The sequence below is a fragment of the Paramisgurnus dabryanus genome, chromosome 12 (genome assembly GCF_030506205.2).
Source record: "Paramisgurnus dabryanus chromosome 12, PD_genome_1.1, whole genome shotgun sequence".
NCBI classification, from domain to species: domain Eukaryota; kingdom Metazoa; phylum Chordata; class Actinopteri; order Cypriniformes; family Cobitidae; genus Paramisgurnus; species Paramisgurnus dabryanus.
The window spans coordinates 21,364,075-21,379,821 of record NC_133348.1 but is presented as its reverse complement, the minus strand read 5'-3'; the positions used below and the strand labels follow the sequence as shown (position 1 = coordinate 21,379,821).

The 15,747-nt window shown below is 39.1% G+C and overlaps 1 protein-coding gene across 3 annotated transcripts in view; it reads left to right on the top strand.

Moving 5' to 3' along the window:
* The window catches only part of clocka (clock circadian regulator a), a 66,368-nt gene extending 51,146 nt beyond the window's left edge, over positions 1–15,222 (top strand). The window contains exons 14-24 of one of the 3 annotated variants that reach the window (XM_065257164.1): positions 2,802–2,908; positions 3,025–3,172; positions 3,959–4,034; positions 5,185–5,329; positions 5,417–5,517; positions 6,753–6,833; positions 6,997–7,131; positions 7,368–7,616; positions 7,716–7,900; positions 8,581–8,854; positions 9,829–15,222. In XM_065257164.1, coding sequence (XP_065113236.1) covers positions 2,802–2,908; positions 3,025–3,172; positions 3,959–4,034; positions 5,185–5,329; positions 5,417–5,517; positions 6,753–6,833; positions 6,997–7,131; positions 7,368–7,616; positions 7,716–7,900; positions 8,581–8,854; positions 9,829–10,125 — 1,798 coding nt within the window. In that variant the 3' untranslated portion in view covers positions 10,126–15,222. Of the gene's footprint in view, positions 1–2,801; positions 2,909–3,024; positions 3,173–3,958; positions 4,035–5,184; positions 5,330–5,416; positions 5,518–6,752; positions 6,834–6,972; positions 7,132–7,367; positions 7,617–7,715; positions 7,901–8,580; positions 8,855–9,828 lie in introns of all 3 variants that reach the window. The other 2 variants (XM_065257163.1, XM_065257162.1) reach the window with 2 other exon arrangements.
* Positions 15,223–15,747: the final 525 nt, after the last annotated feature.

Below are 15,747 nucleotides of genomic sequence, written 5' to 3'. Positions count from 1 at the left end.
TGACTTGTGCCAGGGCTAGCATCGCTAATCATAGCTTACATCAACTTTTACTAGCAGTGATTTTAAATGGATTTCTCCAAATAGCATGACAAAATGTACCTTTCCAGTAGAAACTTCGCGTGGGAAGCCCAACCTGTCCTTTTAGCTCACGCCAGTGTGTGAAATAGTCTTCCATAAACACTCTGGTCTTGTTTCTTTCTTTATAGTCCTTTCTCTTCTTGTCATACAATTTGTAGACACTTTTTCTCTTGCGACCCTCAGACATTTTGAAAAAAACACAGTGAGAACGCGACCTTCAATGAATGGTTGAAACTGTAGCACAACACACATACACGTGAAAGTGCGCATGTGCAGAAAGCGAACGTAGAGGCGAGCACGTACGGCGGTTATATGTCAACATATAATCAGAATGATTGACATCTGGGATGACCAATAACAGTGGTGATCCACCCGGAAAACGAAAATCTTCCGCTATACCTTTAAATAAAATATTTTAATTTTCATCATGATGCATACGCCCCGCCCCTTTGATGCAACGCCCACCCGCCCAACCATACCACCTTAACTAACAAATTTTCTGCGGGAAACCCTGTTTATGGTTAAAAACACATTTTTTTTCACATACCGTACATTTTTGTAGCTCCAGATATCCCTGCCTTTCTCAGACGCTCTGATTTGTTACAAAACTCACCGATTTAAAAAGCACTGTCCCTGTTGGCGAGCTTACCAGTACGTTGTGATTGATCTGAATACCTCTGACGTAAGCCGGCACATTTTTGCTCACACCTACAAAGTGGCAATTTTAACATGCTATAATAAATTATCTGTGGGGTATTTTGAGATGGAACTTCACATGCGTACTCTGGGGACACCAAAGATTTATTTCACATCTTAAAAAGTATTGTGAAATGTGTCCCCTTTAAAGTAATATAAATGATTGAAATTAAATGAAATATGTTTGTAAAAGAATACCATTAATATTGATCAATAAGTCACATATCCATGGAAAAGCTCTTTTCACACAGAGATTACGAAAAATACACAGAATATGTGTCTGGGATTTGTCCGGGGATCATTTATTTTTTTGGTTCATTCTCCCTGCAGATTTTCTGGAAACTGTGCGTGCATTCATCCGCAGCACCTAAAGTTTGCTTATTATATGTGATTTCTCTTGAGAAACCACACATGTGCATTTTTGTTTATGATAATATCACAAAGGAGCATGTGATGCGCTGTTGTCATGCTGGTGAATGACCATAGCTTCAGTGCTGATTATGATAGTGATACTTTACTCCAGTATGCAGATATTTCTCGGCGTGAATGTTAATCTGCATTTAAATTCCTTGTGTCTAAGAGCTGAACCATAGCTTCTTGTTGCAATGACACACGTGTGTCCTCTCTATGGCATGCCCCTTATGGAATTGTTACAGCCTTTTGTTCACACAGGACGCGTTCCGTAAATGTTACAGTGATGTTACTAGGTCCTCTTTATGGGAGCAATCCCAGAACATTTACAGTAGGGCTAGGTATCGATTCGATTTCGATTCTCAATTCAAGAGAGAATTTTTGCCCAGCCCTAATTTACAGGATGTGTTTTTTCACACAGAAGGCTCTCTGCCAATTTTATGGAAATTTCTGAGATCAAAATGCTGTGTGAATGGGGTTATACAGTTCATGGGTGTAAGATTCAATGTTACAGACATGCCACCATATTTAAACTTAATGCCATATTTGAACATCACCAAAGATATAGTATGGGCTTTTTGGATTATCGCCACAAAGTAAGATAACATGACGGCATTTCAATATAAACTTGTTTGAGTTCAACCAAAGATAGAAAGTCACATACGTATGAGATGGCATAAAAGTGAGTAAATTATACATTTTCATATTTGGCTGAACTGTTGCTTTACTCATTCTTGTAAATGGGGCCACAGTGTTTTTGTGACAACTTTCTATTTCATAATTTTCCATTTACCAACCATCACTTTATAATACTTGTTTTCAATAAGTCCTGCACCTCTGGCTGTGTAAGCCTGTAACGGTTACAACACAGCCTGTAGTCTCTTCTCAGTTAAGCTTTTTTAAGGGTCTTGTTTGTAGTACATGAGTCAGAAGACCCTGTGGTGGGACAATGTTACACTTTGTTATAGCACAGTGTATTTCCTTCAGAGTGTCTGAACAAAACCACAGGCTCAAAAATATTTAAATCGAAAATAATATCAAGCAGTGTTCTCTGTAAATTGCTCTTGTCTCCTTTTGCTTTGAAAAGTTAAATTAAAGTGAAAAGTGAAGTAAAAGTGACGTGATTTTTTTTAAATGTGACCTGGATTTAACACATCCCAGTGAGCAGGGCAAGTCGTGAACACACACACGCAACCAAAGCAGATTAATTGGGGGAAACATGCCTTGCTAAAGGGCACCTCAGGTCGTGAGACTCAAACCAGCGACCTTCGAGCTATAAGCCCATCTCTCTAACCATTAGGCCACAACTGCCTATATTAATTTAGTCTAAATTAAGTTTAGACTAGTCATTTTAGAGAAATGGTGGCTGGCGCTGTCATGTTCTTATATTTGTTTTATAGCAAGAATTTTGGGCACAGCTGCTGGATTTTGCAGTGAATAATATTTTCCACATTATCATTTGTCAGCTCAGCTTAAGTTTAGCCAACCAATTCTGTTCAAATCTATCTGTGACATTTGATTTTTAAATCTACGCCAATATAAACATTGCAAGTTCAATGTTGATGTTATGCATGGGTATAAAGTTGATATGAAGTGGCATGTGGTATGTTCTGCAGGGCACCTCCCATCATAGGTTACCTGCCCTTTGAAGTTCTGGGTACGTCTGGCTATGACTACTATCATGTGGATGACCTGGAGACGCTGGCCAAATGCCATGAGCAATGTAAGTTGAACTCTGCTCTATCTCTCTCAAAGTTAAAGCATGATTCATGATTTCTTGTCCCTGAAATCGTGTTGACTCTGTGTAAGATGTCTCTTTTTTACCATCTTTTTCTGCAGTAATGCAGTACGGTAAGGGGAAGTCGTGCTATTATCGATTTCTAACCAAAGGTCAGCAGTGGATCTGGCTACAGACGCATTACTACATCACCTACCACCAGTGGAACTCACGGCCCGAGTTTATCGTCTGCACACACACTGTGGTCAGGTAAGACTTCAAGCATGCGCAGCAAACGCTTAATCAACTACCGTACATGCAAGACACCAACAAAATAGATTAAAACAAGAAGCGTCACTCTGGATTGCCCTGCACCTTCTGATTGGTTCATAGTCCCATATAACTATGTTTATGTTATGCATATGTATAACTTTTTGTATAAATATTATTGAATTTATGTGCAAATTTTGGTCACACTTTTATTGTGTTAAGTGTCCTTGTTGCAGTGTAATTATGCATTTAAATAATGAGTAATATTAATTAACAATGGAGTGGTTTCTCAGACAGGGTTAAGATTAATCCAGGACTAGGCCTTAGTAATAATAGGATATTTAAGTAGTTTTTACAACAACAAAAAACAACAATACTGGTATGCATCTTGAGACAAAAAATGGCAATGATATATGTTAAAATATGTCAGTACAAAGTGTTTTAAATGAAGGCAGCTTAAACAAGCATTTTATTTTGTGATTGAGATAAGACCTGTCTGGGAAACCACCCCGATGTACTTACATTAGGGTTAGGATGAGGGTTTGGTTCATGGTTAGTTGCATGTAATTATGCATAACTTATTGTTATTACTATAGTAAATACATGTAAAAAAAAAATGTGTGTAACAAAGTATTTAACTTTGTCTTGATGGTTGTGATTGTCATGTTTCAGACACACAAATTGTGCCTAGTTTGGTGGCCTAGAGTGTTTTTGTTTAATTTTTATAGTATTTCTTTAGTTTATAATAAATTTAAGTAAATAATGATTGAATGTGTTGTGTGTCAGTTACGCTGAAGTGAGAGCTGAACAGCGTCGAGAACTGGGGATTGAGGAGTCGCCTCCGGAAATCTCAGCAGACAAGGTGAGACGAAACTAATTTGATTCTGAATTTAAAGTCATGTAACAAATGTAATGGGCAAATATGTAAAATAGCATTAAACACTGAGCAGACGATTTTAACTTTTTCGCCGCCAGTATTTAAAAAAAGGTTGCCAGCCAGTGCCAGCATTTTTCATGATTTTCACAAAACTTAAATGCCTTTCAGAAAATGTTGTAATCCCCTCTTAAATATGGGTAGGTTTCTTCAAAAACACCAAATGTTGAGCAAAAAGCTGAGATAATTCCATTTTTGCTATTCGCGCGTTGTTGGACGCGGGAACATTTAAGTTTACTCGCTTCATTTGCGCATGAAAGCCACGCGTGAAATTCTAGTCATTCAAGACATTCACATGGAAATTTGCGTCTTGGAAGGGGCTTCTGCGACTCCGCTCCCTTCCTGTAATCACGTCACTACTGTGTCCCTGTGTCCCAGGGCAACGCTCAATTCGAGCGGAACGCGCCATCCGCTCCGCGCCATTCGCGTCGCACCTAACATGTAAATCACTCCTGCTTGCCGCCTCTATCACATCTGAACCCTGCATTACTCTTATGCTATGTACACACCAAACGCGGGGCATCGCGTTTCTCGCTCTAGATTACTCGTGGATTTAACTTCGTGTCATGCGAATTTTTCGCTCGAGTTGAATATTTTCAACTTGGGTGTAGATGCGTTTGAGGCGAATAGTGCATGTTTTTCGCGGAAAATGCACAGCCCATATCGGATCATTCGCATCACCAAACGCGAGGACGTGTGTGATCGTGTCTTTGCATTGACTTCGTATGTAATCTACTCGCGCAAATCTTTGAACTCGCATCTGGTGTAAACCCACGGTTACACGTGAGGCGTTACTTACGGGTTGCATAAGTTGCGGAAGGACCCAGTGGATAATAGCTGTATTGCGGAAAGCCAGAAATACTGGTCATTGGCAGGGAAGCGTTTTCTCATAATGGCGGTGAAAGAGTTAGTCTGTGTCTCTACTTGCTTATTTATTTATAATTCATTCAGTCAACATTTTGTAAGGTTTAAATGTATTTATTTACTTATGTGATGATCAGTATGCCACCGAGGCTAATGAACTGAGCTTAACTTAAAAGCATTTCTTTAATGTTGACCATGTTTTACTTTGTTTTAGTCCCAAGACTCCGGCTCTGAGTCTCAGTTGAATACATCCAGCCTGAAGGAGGCGCTGGAGCGTTTCGATCACAGCCGCACACCCTCCGCCTCCTCAAGGAGCTCCCGCAAGTCCTCCTCACACACAGCCGTCTCCGACCCCACGTGTACGTATTACATACCGAAGACAACGGCAGTAGTAATGTTTAAGCGTAATATTATTGTCTGATTAATATGCATGTTTCTCTTTTTAGCCACACAGACAAAACCACAGACAGACCATATCACACCTCCCCGCCAATCAGTCTCAGCCATTGAGATGACATCACAGCGGAGGTCCTCCATTAGCAGTCAGGTTAGCATGTGTCATTATTACTTTAAAAATTATATGTCTGAAATGTAAAATTTGAAGTCTGAAAATGCATTATAATCTGAAATTGTTTGAAAATGATTAAATAAATATCTAAGATTCTACTCCAGGGGTGTTTAAACTGGGGACTTTCAGGGGTTTCCCTGAAGGTTCTAAGGGGTTGCCAGAAAATTTAAAGAGAAAAAGACAGGAAAAATAGTAAAAGTCTACTGTGTAGCCAATTATTTAAGTTTGTAAACAATATGATGTCTTTATAATATCACAACTACTATTTATCTAACACAGTTTAAATGTTCATTTATACAAAATATGTATATTAATTTTAGGAAAGGGGTTTCTTGCGAAAGGTTCATCATATGTGTGGGTCAATGCTATCATAAAGTTTTAAAACCCCTGTTCGACACTATTTAAGTCACCAAGGTTTTGCGCAAACAAAGAAAAACTAAGCAATTGACCTGAATCTTGTTGAGAAAAAAGGGAAATACTAAATAGTGTTTGGTGTAATCATTTGTGATTTACTAGTGTATTTAAAGGCACACCATGGAACTTTCTGGCCACTAGGGGGTGCTAGACATGTATTTTTCACATCAAGCGCCCCTAGAGGCCACAAGCGCCGCAGCAGTGTCGCAAAGTAAAAGAAGACAACTCTTTAGGTCACAAAGTGTGCCTTCCAGCATTTTATATGAATATAATGTCATGGGTTTTATTTTTTTCAAACGCCAAAAGATTGTGTAGCTCACGTTAACAAGCCAGTTGCAACGGTGGTCGCTTGGTTAAAGTTTATATAAAAAAAATTGCCTTAAAGGGGAATCGAACTCCAATCGCAGGTGACGTAGGTCTATGAGGTTACAACAGCACCACAGTGTCACGTGATATAAGTCTCTATCTACAGTCTCGCCTCTCCAAGTAGCCTCCAGTAAAAATTACGTTAAAAAAAAAATTGCCAGACAGGACTTATATTGCTTGCATATAACATTACTTACTAGTCCAAAAGCATGACGGCCAAGTCAGCATCAGTCAAGAACCCCTCCTCCTCCTTTAGTTCACACCAGCGAGCGAACGCTGGCCCAATATTGATCCTCGTCCTTACTTTTATTCTGTCACTCTCCCGTTTTCTGTTTCTGCTCTCCTCCGACAAAACCTTTGGTTTCTTTTCTTAGTTGCTGCTTCGTGTGTGAATATGTGTGAATATTAAGCTGATGTATGTTATCTCTCTTCAGTCTATGAGCTCTCAGAACACGGCACAGACGATGGCAACATCCCTAGTGTCTCAGCCTCAGCAACTTCAGCCTAACGTACAGGTAATTCAACCATCACCTGTTTTATAAAAAAGAGAACAGGGTGGTTTATGTCTGCACACTGGCTGCTCAGGTTTATGCTATTTAAAGGGCAAATACATTTTTACCCCATCTACTAATAATTCAATATTATATTCTATAGCCGGTGCTGCAATTTTCTACGCAGATGGATGCGATGCAACATCTTAAGGATCAGCTGGAGCAGCGCACGCGCATGATCGAGGCCAACATCCAGAGACAACAAGACGAGCTACGGCAAATACAAGAAGAACTGCAGAGGGTGCAGGGACAGAACTTACAGGTGAGAGAGCACCCCCTAGTGTCCAGATGCAGAAGAGCATGGATGTGCATAAAAATATTGAGTGTTTGGATGATCATTGAAACTAAGAGATTAAATAATTTATTTTGTGAGCTATGAATATATTGCGGTTATTGTCCAAAAATGCCTACATTTCTACTAAGTTACATTATTAATATCATACTAAAACCCAGCTGCTATTGTCCTTTAAAGTGACTCTCTCTTATGTGTGTATGTAGATGTTCTTGCAGCCAGGAGCAGGCGGTATCAACCTTGGCTCGGTGCAGTTGGCGCAGGGATCATCTGTGCAGACAGGGGGCGCTCTTTCCATGCAGGGTGCAGTGGTGCCAGCAGGCAACCTGCAAAGTGGTCTGCAGTCCACGCACACAGGGACACAACACGCCGTCACACAGCATTCTCAACAGGCACCACCACCGGCACCACAACAGCAGAACCTTATCAGAGATCAAAGCTCAACACTAACACAGGTAGACAAGTGTAACACATCAGTCAATGCGAAATAAAACCGGAATATATAACATTTGGATGAATATGAATTTGACTATTATCAATCTCTCTTCCCTTAGCAGCCTCAGAGGTCATCTCACACGCTTCAGTCTCCTCAAGGAGCATTGCCTGCATCTTTATATAACACCATGATGATCTCTCAGCCTGCCCAAGCCAACGTCGTGCAGATCGCCACAAGCTTGGCCCAGAACAGCACCCCCAGTGGTGGCACTGTCGCCACTTTCGCACAAGATCGTCAGATAAGGTACCAACCATACATATGTGACCCTGCCAGTGAAACCACATCACAATCATATGTAATGTAAAGAACATTGTGTGAAAATATAACCTTGATATCTTTAATATAGCCTGAGTGAGGTCATGTCGAAGATTGAAGTCAATGAGTGAAATCAAACTTTGATGCTCCTAATCTTATAATTATATTATGAGACTTAAAGGGGGACATATGATGAAAAACTGACTTTTCCGTGTTTAAGTGCCTGAATTGGGTCCTCGGTGCTTTTATCAACCTAGAAAAATTAAAAAGGTCAACCCAGTAACTTAGTTTTGGTAAACTAGCCTCTGCAAGCATGTGAAAAAATAGGTCATTGAAATTTGGCTCCCCTTGTGATGTCAAAAGAGGATAATACCGCCCCTTAATCTGCACTATTCAACCACAGCACTGCCATTTAGTGCAGAGATCAACTCATTTGCATTTAACAGGACACACCCAAAAATGGCACATTATTGCTCACACCTACAAAGTGGCAATTTTAACATGATATAATAAATTATCTATATGGTATTTTGAGAGAGAACGACACATACATACTCTGGAGGCACCAAAGATTTATTTGACATCTTAAAAAAAAGTGTTGTGAAATTTCCCCATTAAGCCTGGATTTTACAGACAGGTGCTTTAAAACTGTTTAAAACTTCCCACAGGTTTCCGGCTGCTCCACAGCTTCTCACGAAGCTTGTAACCGGTCCAATGGCATGCGGTGCGGTTATGGTGCCTACCACCATGTTCATGGGGCAAGTGGTCACTGCATTTGCACCACAGCAGGGCCAGGCTCAAACTATCAGCATCGCCCAGCAGCCGCCTGCGCAGACGCAGGAGCAGCAGGCCCAGACGCAGTCACAGACGGCTGTGGCAACAGCCCAACAGCAAGGCCAGGCCCAAGCTCAACTTGTCCAGCAGCAAACCCAATTCCTGCAGGTATCGTTTAGAGTACAAAGAGTACCCTGTTACTGTGGGTTCACACCAGCCGCATTTGGGGCGTCAAATTCGCATCTACCGCGTCTAGTTTGCCGCTTGAACATTTTAAGTTTACTCGTGAAATTCTAGTCATCGAGACATTCACGTAGAGATTCGAGTCATGGGAGGGGCTTCCATAGATATGTACACTAGATGTCGCCTTGGGGTTCTAAGCATGCATCAAAACTGCCATCTTGAAACAGGGGTCTTGCCATAGGAAGTAGCTAGGTAATGCTGCTATCTCCGCCTGTACTTTGAATTCATGGACAATGCAGGACTTTTGTGTGGCGTATGGATGTTAGACATACTAGCACTATGCATTGTAGTTAGAAAAAGTTGATTTTCATAATATCAAAACTTAAATTTTGTTCTGGACTCAATGCTAAATACATGTCTGACCGTTGGAACGAACAAAAAACCTAGAAAATCGCATTGATGACGATTTATGGTGATATTATTTTCCGTTTGCCTACTACAATGACGCTGATGCAGGGCTCTTCTGTTTCAAGATGGCGGCTCTATTTGATGCATTCGGTCCAATGAACTGCCGTAGTCAAGGCGACTTACAGGGCTTCTGCGACTCCGCTCGCTTCCTGTAATCACATCAGTACTAGAGCAAGCTCTTGATTGGTTAACGCAGTGCTTTTTTCGGCAAAGTAAACATTTTCAACTCGCCTTTCCTGCGGCAACGCTCAATTTTTCAGAATTACCGTCTGCCACGCTAAACGCCCCATTCATGCCGTGAACCTCCAGACATGCGTCAACGTTTCTTTACATTGACTTAACATTGAAATCACTCGCGCTTGACGCCTCTACCGCGACTGGTCTGAACGTAGCATTAGCAGTTGTGATGACTCTTGCGTCTGTACGGATTTATTTTCAAGACGGTGTTGTACGGAAAATATGCAATGATTTTGCAACATTTGCTCCTGCAGGCTCCTCGACTTATCCACGGTAACCAGTCCACCCAGCTGATTCTCCAGGCAGCTTTTCCCCTGCAGCAGCAAGGCACCTTCGCAGCCGCAGCGCAACAACATCAGCAACTGCAGCAGCAACAACAACTGCAGCAGCAGCAGCTCCATCAGCAGCATCAACAACAGCAGCAGCAGCTGCAACAACAGCAGCAACAACAGCAACACCAACTGCAACAACAACATCATCAACAGCAGCAGCAACTGGCAGCTCACAGATCCGACAGCATGTCGGACCGCTCCAGCGCACCGCCTCAGTAGCAGAAGCAGCGGACCATCGCATGGCGGAGACCGAATCAAACCTCTGCTGAGCAGTCTTGGAGGCCGGGGGCGTGCATTCGGTGGATTGAGGGAGATATATGACACACATGGTATTTGTACTGTACCCTCATATCCTTCCACTGTTTGGAGGTCCAGGTGAAAGGCATAACGTGCCCTCTCCAGCCTATTTGTTTGGCGGCTTGCATGGAATTCTGGAAGAGGTCCGACCACAAGTCACCGAAGGTTTTGCTGGTTGTTTGGTTTGGTTTCTTAAAGCCGCAAACTATCTGCACTTTTACCTTCGCCACAGTAAGAAGGGGCCGAAAGGTTCTGCCTGTCATGTTCCCCTTCGTGTCTTTCGCCCACCTTTCACAGGTTTATTTATGCAGAACGCTCTGGTTAAAAACTTGGAGCTTGTGCTTCGAGACTTCAAAGAAGTCCTACAGAACAAACAGCACCTCCATCTATCTGTCTATCTAGCTATTTCTTCTTCGTTTGTCCTCAATTCCTCTTTCCTTTTACATTTTACTCGTGAAAGTAATTATGGGTCAGAAAATATTTTTAAGAATGTCAAGTGGATTCAACATTTATTGTACAGTTCGCCTGTAAAATAATATGTAAATATATGGACAAAAGGAAAGAGAAATTAATATTTTATATGATGCATGAGATGAAAAGCGTAGTCTGTTATTTGTAGCTTTGAATATACATTTTTCTAATATTCAAAGGCAAACGTAATACACATAATGGCTGATCTCTTCACAGACTTCCTTTTTCCAGTGGGATGATGGGGGTGAGTACGTGTTTATGTATCTATGTGCTTGCGCACATGCGTTTGTACGGATGCGTGTCTGTCTGCCGAGCAGGCAATGCTGGATCCACGGTTTGTGTCACAGTTGGTTTAAAAATCACCTTCGTATAAACAACAGATGACTTTTAGATATTTTGCATTATACAGGAATTGCAAAAACATAGTTCTAATAAATTTGGAGAGATGATTTACATTTGTAAATACTTTGGAAAGAGAAGGCTTCGGTTAGGATTTTACACGGTTAGACAAAATATCAAAATGGTGCTTTGACTTTAAGATGTCCATATTTATGCATAAGTCATTACAGGTTTCAATGTAATGGCAGTAAAAGCCTCTCGTGACATCCAATGATTAAAAAATAAGACAAAGCAACCATTAAAATAAGCTAAAACAAAAATCAAGATGACACTTAGTGTTCAGTTATTTTTATAATGATAGTTATTTATTAGAGAACCAAGCTCTCTTAATATATTTTGTTGGGTGGAGATAAGGGCTTGAAGTCAAAAAGAATGAGATCTGATTACTAAAACTAAATGCAGGGTTATAAAGAGGACAAATATATTTACAGATTGCTTCAGGTTAAGCCATAGTGTTCTCTAGTTTTGTTAGTTCTTCACATGTTGTAGCTGTTTTACTAGATGGTTAGGATGAAAGGATGAAATATAATTTCACAGTCAAACCTATTTGATAGTAAATTATCACGTGTTTGCACATTTTTAAAACAGAAAATATTTTTATGCCTGTTGGCTCGATAACATTTCAAATAAGCGCATCTTCCATGACTTGACTTTGCTATCTTCCAGACATCTCTGGACTGGAAGCAGGAATGTAAAGATTCACTATATTACCTCTGAAACATTGACACGTGTCAACAGCTGGATGGAAATTTTAGGAACTTTCACATAGGAGGAGATGCTATTTTAGTGTGTTGGCAACACTAAGAAGTGAATCTAGTTTAGCTTTCTATCCAAAGCAATAGTTTTACTTAAAGGGATAGTTCACTTTAAAATGAAAGATCTGTCATCATTTACTCATCCTCATGTTGTACCTGTATGAATTTTTTTCTTTTTTTTTTTTGATGAACACAAAAGAAGTTATTTTGAGAAATGATGGTAAACACACAGCAGTAAGTGACCATTGACTTCCATAGTAGGAAAAAAATATTTTGGAAGTATTGTGATAAATGATGAAGAAAATATTTTGATTAATGATGGTAAGCACACAGTTGATGGTACCCATTAACTTCCATCATATTTTTTATATTCCTACTATGGTAGTCTATGTCACTTACTGCTGTGTGTTTACCATCATTTCTCAAAATATCTTCTTTTGTGTTCATCAGAAAAAAGAATTTCATACAGGTTTAGAACAACATGAGGATGAGTAAATGATGACACAATTTTCATTTTAAAGTGAACTATCCCTTTAATAATAAACACATGACAATGCCTGAATTCAAATGTTGTATTTACGCACATATGCTAGATTTACAATAGATCTACCTGATATATACACTGTAAAAATGTTTTGTTTTTCAACCCAGCATGGGGTCAAAAGGGGACGAACCCAACCTTTGGGTTAAATTAACCCAGAAAATGTTTATATTTGACCCAACAATGGGTTAAAACAACCCATCTTATGTTAAATTACAACATAACCCAGCATTTTTTACAGTGTACATAGATAAATAGATTTTGTCTTGGGGTTATTTGGCACAACAGTGCTAACTAGAATAAAACCTTTTCAACTGCTCAATTACACAAAATGCTGGGTTATTTAAAAAAGACTAATCTTTTTGGTTAAATTAATCCAGATTTTTTTATATTTGAACCAACAATGGGTTAACAATCCAGCATAGGTTAAATTACAACCCAAGGGTCAGATTCGTGTCTTTTTGAAATAACGCTGGGTTGACAATAACCCAGCATTTAGACTATCAGCATCACTACACCAGAAATTAGGCATTAGCTGGGTTTCCATCCAAACGTGAAGCAAATCTTTTCAAAATTCGCAAAAAAAGATAAACAAAGAAATTCTCTTTTTCGCATAAATCAAAAACCACCTCAAGCGAGAGTAAAACTTTTTTGCCAATCAAAGGATTTTTAATCGGAATTTGCCGTTTCCATCACTCGTTTTCGATGCGATACTTCAAAAGGCAAATATGGAAATTGTTAGACATATGTACAGTGTTTAAATTCAGAGTTAGAGGTATCTGTAGTGAAAAAAATAATATAATGTGTGTGTTTATATGCATACATAACTGTATATATGAATGTAGATATATAACCAGAATTTTTACTATTTTATTAATTTTGATTGTTTTATAATCTAAAGTCACTTTTATCAACGTGTAGCACTTAACTTCAGTTGTTTTACATATTATTTTATTTGTCAGAGGAAGTCCCTTTCGTCAACAGGTAGCACTTACTGTGATCTTTTTAAGAAAAGATCACGCCTCCTGTTTAAATGATACTTTTAATAGTCAGAATCTAGTGTGTTAGTATGCAATGTTGCCTTTTTTTCAGGTTAGTACCAGTAGACAGGTTTCATTACAGGAACTTTCGCCAAAAATTTAAATTTGGTTATTTACTTGGTTATTCATTTCCAACCTATTTGAATTGTATGTGTGTGTTTCATTACTTTGAACATCTGAATATGGCATGACTTTATTTCTAAGTATATGACGTCAATATTTTAGTCATATCAGACCTCAGTATAGGGCAAGTCAAAATGGTTGGTTTGCTTAAGATAAGCCAAACACCCATAGTGCTCATCTTATCACAGTTCATGTTGCAGTATCCACCCAAATGCTGGAGGACCCCACCAATCTTTTATAATGCAGTATACAAAAATCTGTGCCACCGGGTTACTCATACTCACTTGGCTCATGCCATGGTTTTGAGCCTATCCACCAGAATCTGAATGGCAGCCGTGCATGCATTGATTTTGATTGTGGTTTTCTGCCAAAATATTTGGCTGTACATTTCAATGCCACAGAAATATGATTTATATGAGATTTAACCCAACAGCATAGCTAGAAATGGGCAACGGAAGATTAATGATTGAATGTAAAACCATCATTTAGCTTTATTACATAGTAACGGGTATGTAGGTGGAAACACAAACTGAATATTTTAAAGAGGAATATATATATATATATACAGAAGTTAGATTTTATTTTTTTAGAGCCAAATCGAAACAGAAAATTTAATAGGATTTAATTATTGTTTAAAACACATATTATACATGTTATATATTATATTATAACCCAAATGAAGGATTTAAACAAACTGTGACACATTGAAGGACCAGTTCAAATTTCTCTCCACGGTTGTATTCAGGATGTGGTTAAGGTCTGTTTGTAAAAGCTGTTCATCAGACCCATGCTTGTGTTATTGGGTATTATGAAGATAATGTATGGGGATACGTACACAATTTCAGGCTGGGTCGAGAATGACCTCATCTCCGATGCTTAAATACATCATGAAACGACGGCAGTGTGACAATGTTGATGTTTTTTCTGCACTGATTTGTATCGTCAGCCCCAAGGTAACGGTGAACTTTTATGGCTTCCTCAGGTTGGTTCAAAATACCATACGTTTATACACCTCCTCATTCTTACACCGCTTTATCTCGTGATAGTGACCTCTTCAATAAAACACACTCTTCTGCACTAATAGACACAATAAACAGTCGTTCCCACTATGAGATTATTTCCACCCTGTACCTCTGAATGGTTTTTGGTGCTCCATGCAACTTAAAACAGTATGAGTCCAAAGAGCTAGATGGAAAGATGAGAATACTGAACCCCCATAAATTTGTTGTTTTGGAAACGTTTAATGCTCAGCCTAAAAACGTCCATGAAATAGGAGGTGGTGAACCATGTTAAATGTTTTGTAGTACTGATGTAGAAGTTCAGAATGTCTACCAGTGTTCAATCTTGCTATCATTTATTCTTGTACGTGTGATGTTCTTTGAAGAGCACTTGCGTTTGGCTCATGAAATTTATCTGGTCAGTACATGTTAATGAAGATACAGATAGCATATATTAGACCTTTAAATGTCTTAGGCATCATCTATTCAGAGCTCAGCGGGGCTGTGCGAGGATTTTGGGTTTACCTAAACTCGAATTAAAAAAAGAAAAAGTGTAAAATCCAACAAAAGTGTGCTGTGTTGGGTTGATTTTGTGAGCCAGGCCATTCTTACCATAATGGAAAGTTTTTAAACAAACAGTGCTGTTTACTCCCCTTATTCAGTTTTGACAAATAAACATTTAAATACATTGTCTTGGTGTTCCTTCAGTGTGATTAATTATTTGGTTTTACACCTGTTGTATGAGAGCTGATTTATATTCATTATAATTCATGTATTTATAAGTGATCTATTGTGCAGAGCAGTGGTCTACACCAGGTTGCCCGCCAAAGCACATTCTATTAGCCCTTAATTGTAATATTATTACATTCTAGTTCTTTTGTTTATGGTAACATTTGAAATAATAAAACAAATGAGGCAAAATAAAATCAAGTAAAACAAAATAAATTTTGAGTAGACGATATCAAAAAGTAGCCCTCCAGATTGTTTTATTTATTATTGTAGCCCTTGGTAACAAACAGGTTGGAGACCCCTGGGGCCTCATTTAGAAAGCGTGCGTATGCACAGATTTGATCGTAAAGTGTGCATATGCAAAAATCCACGACAAAGTCCATATTTATAAAAACTGTCTTTGACGTGGAAAAGTGCTTAATGCCACATTAGGGTCTAAGCAGACGTACGCACTTTTCCTTGTCCGATTGCTGCAGGTTTTTGGAAAA